Source organism: Apaloderma vittatum, unplaced genomic scaffold (genome assembly GCF_000703405.1).
Source record: "Apaloderma vittatum isolate BGI_N311 unplaced genomic scaffold, ASM70340v1 scaffold29131, whole genome shotgun sequence".
In the NCBI taxonomy this organism is placed as follows: domain Eukaryota; kingdom Metazoa; phylum Chordata; class Aves; order Trogoniformes; family Trogonidae; genus Apaloderma; species Apaloderma vittatum.
In genome coordinates, this window is record NW_009698979.1 from 2,106 (window position 1) to 4,124 (window position 2,019).

Consider the following 2,019-nt stretch of genomic DNA (forward strand, 5'->3'; position numbering starts at 1 on the left):
AGTCCTTCAAGTCTCTTAAGCCACATGTCTAATGGAAGCACTCTTTAAATAAAATATAATTAAATTAAGAAAGGTGACTGTGTGTGGGGAATCTTCCTAAGGCACCCAAGAATTTAAAAAGACCTTTTCCCACTCGTATTTTTTACAGGACACTCTCGTTCCTCTTCTCTCCAAAGTTAAAAATGCTGGCTAGTTAGGAACCTTAGCATACGCGACGACAGAGTTGAGTATCGTGGAGAAAGAAAACACAAAGGAACCAACCAGAACAAAAAGACACCCCTTGGTGAATGTAAAGCACAACGTCCAGACGAGCCAGGTGTTGCTGCCCACGCGAAGGCATCACGGGCAACACGTAGAAATAGTCACGTTGATGCCGAGGTTCCCGTTGTCAGCAAAGAGGTGCGCGATGGCCGTGTCGAAGGCGAGGCAGTCGCTGTTGCGGATGGCCGCGGACACGCCGTCGTGAATGGAGCGCGAGGTCAGCCGGCGGCGGTTGCCGTTGAGCTCCAGCCCGTAGGCAAAGTTCTCCGCCTGCTTGCGGGTGCCGATGAGCAGCACGACGGCAAAGAACTGCTGATAGCCTTCGTACTTCTCCTGTTTCTCCAGCACCAGCATGAAGTGGTGGCCGAAGCACGACTGCATCATCACCCAGTCCACTGCCCCGGGAAGGTTAATGTCTGTGGCGAGAAAAACGATGTCTTCTCCCTGAAGGGTGGTAATGCTTTTATGGGCATGCATGAGGTGGGACATCACGGCTTCCAAGGATCCTTGCCATTTACAGGAGGAACCAGGGCACGGGCAGGAGTAGGGCCGATACTCACAGATGTTTTCGTGTCCTGGCTTTTCTGTGTGGTGGAGTGTCAGAGAGCAGCCCGTCGTGGCGTACTGCAAAAACAGCAAACACGAGCCGTCAGGAAAGGCGCCAGCACCAGCGTTCACTGCTCCCACCTGGGCATCAACCAGAACTCTTGTTCTTACTGCAAGTTTCACCCTACATACTTCTGTTCAGCCCTGGTTCAGAGCTGAGCTTTGCCTATTTTTGTTTCCACTTAAAAATGGATTGTTGTCTTTTGTGGTTGTTTTTTTCTAATGCGAGCGCTTGGATAAAATGGATTGTAAAGCTGAGTTGTAGTTAGATTTGCTGTTGCAGTTAAATCTGATTGGGCCAAGACCAGGTGAAGTGGTCTTGGTTTGGATTTTTCTTTTCTTTTCTTTAAAAAGAACTTAGGGTTCTAGTTTCAGCAAACAGCTACCAGAGTGAAGTATTTTTAACAGATGTACCTTATTACCATCAGAGAGCAAAAGCACACCCATTAAATTTAAATGCAGATTCCCCACAGCTTTTTTTAAACACTGGAACCGTTTCAACGCTGCAAGTGTGAGAAGAGGGAGGCTGAGTTCTCCCTGAGCTGGCACACAAGTGAGTACCATCTAGCTTCTCTTCTGTCGTGGGGCAACTTAGTGGGTTAATTTGCTTTAAACAGCCGGGGACACTTTTCCTGCAGTCAGGTCAGTCGTCTACTCTCACCACGGTGCTTTCATGCTACCTCCACAGAGAAAAAACATACTCCCCTCCCCAAGAGCGTTGCTCCCCGAGCCCGTCAGCTTCTGTTGCGATACCGACAGCACTAATGCTGTCACACAGGTCACAACATGTGCGTGTGGCTGCTCACGGATGCAAGGGTGCTTCCTTGAGGACAGGTATAACCAAGGTACCAATGATTATTGATGGACTTATGCGTGTGCAAGAAGTTTTGGCTCAGATGCCCAAGGCTCCCATCGCCCACGCTGCCAACATGGTGCTGGCAAGACTGGGACAGAAACTCTACCTTGTGCCGCTGCAGGAGCTTGTTTTATGAGCCTTAAAGAGTTACTGCGAGCCTTCGCTTACAGTGCCTGCTCCTGCTGATTAATCCTCTGCTGAGGGCTTTATTGCAGGGTGCTGAGGTGGCAGGAGGTGCCCTCCTGTTGAACGAGCACCCCCACCATGCTGTGCCATGACGCAGCTGCCCAGGTGGG

At 50.1% G+C, this 2,019-nt stretch overlaps 1 protein-coding gene across 1 annotated transcript; it reads right to left on the bottom strand.

Moving 5' to 3' along the window:
• Window positions 1–339: 339 nt before the first annotated feature.
• LOC104280540 (E3 ubiquitin-protein ligase SIAH2) lies at window positions 340–885 on the bottom strand (the record flags this gene model as incomplete). Its single annotated transcript, XM_009878213.1, has 1 exon — window positions 340–885. A coding segment is annotated over one exon (546 nt), but the record flags the coding sequence as incomplete, so codon positions are not given.
• Between the last annotated feature and the right edge of the window lie 1,134 nt (window positions 886–2,019).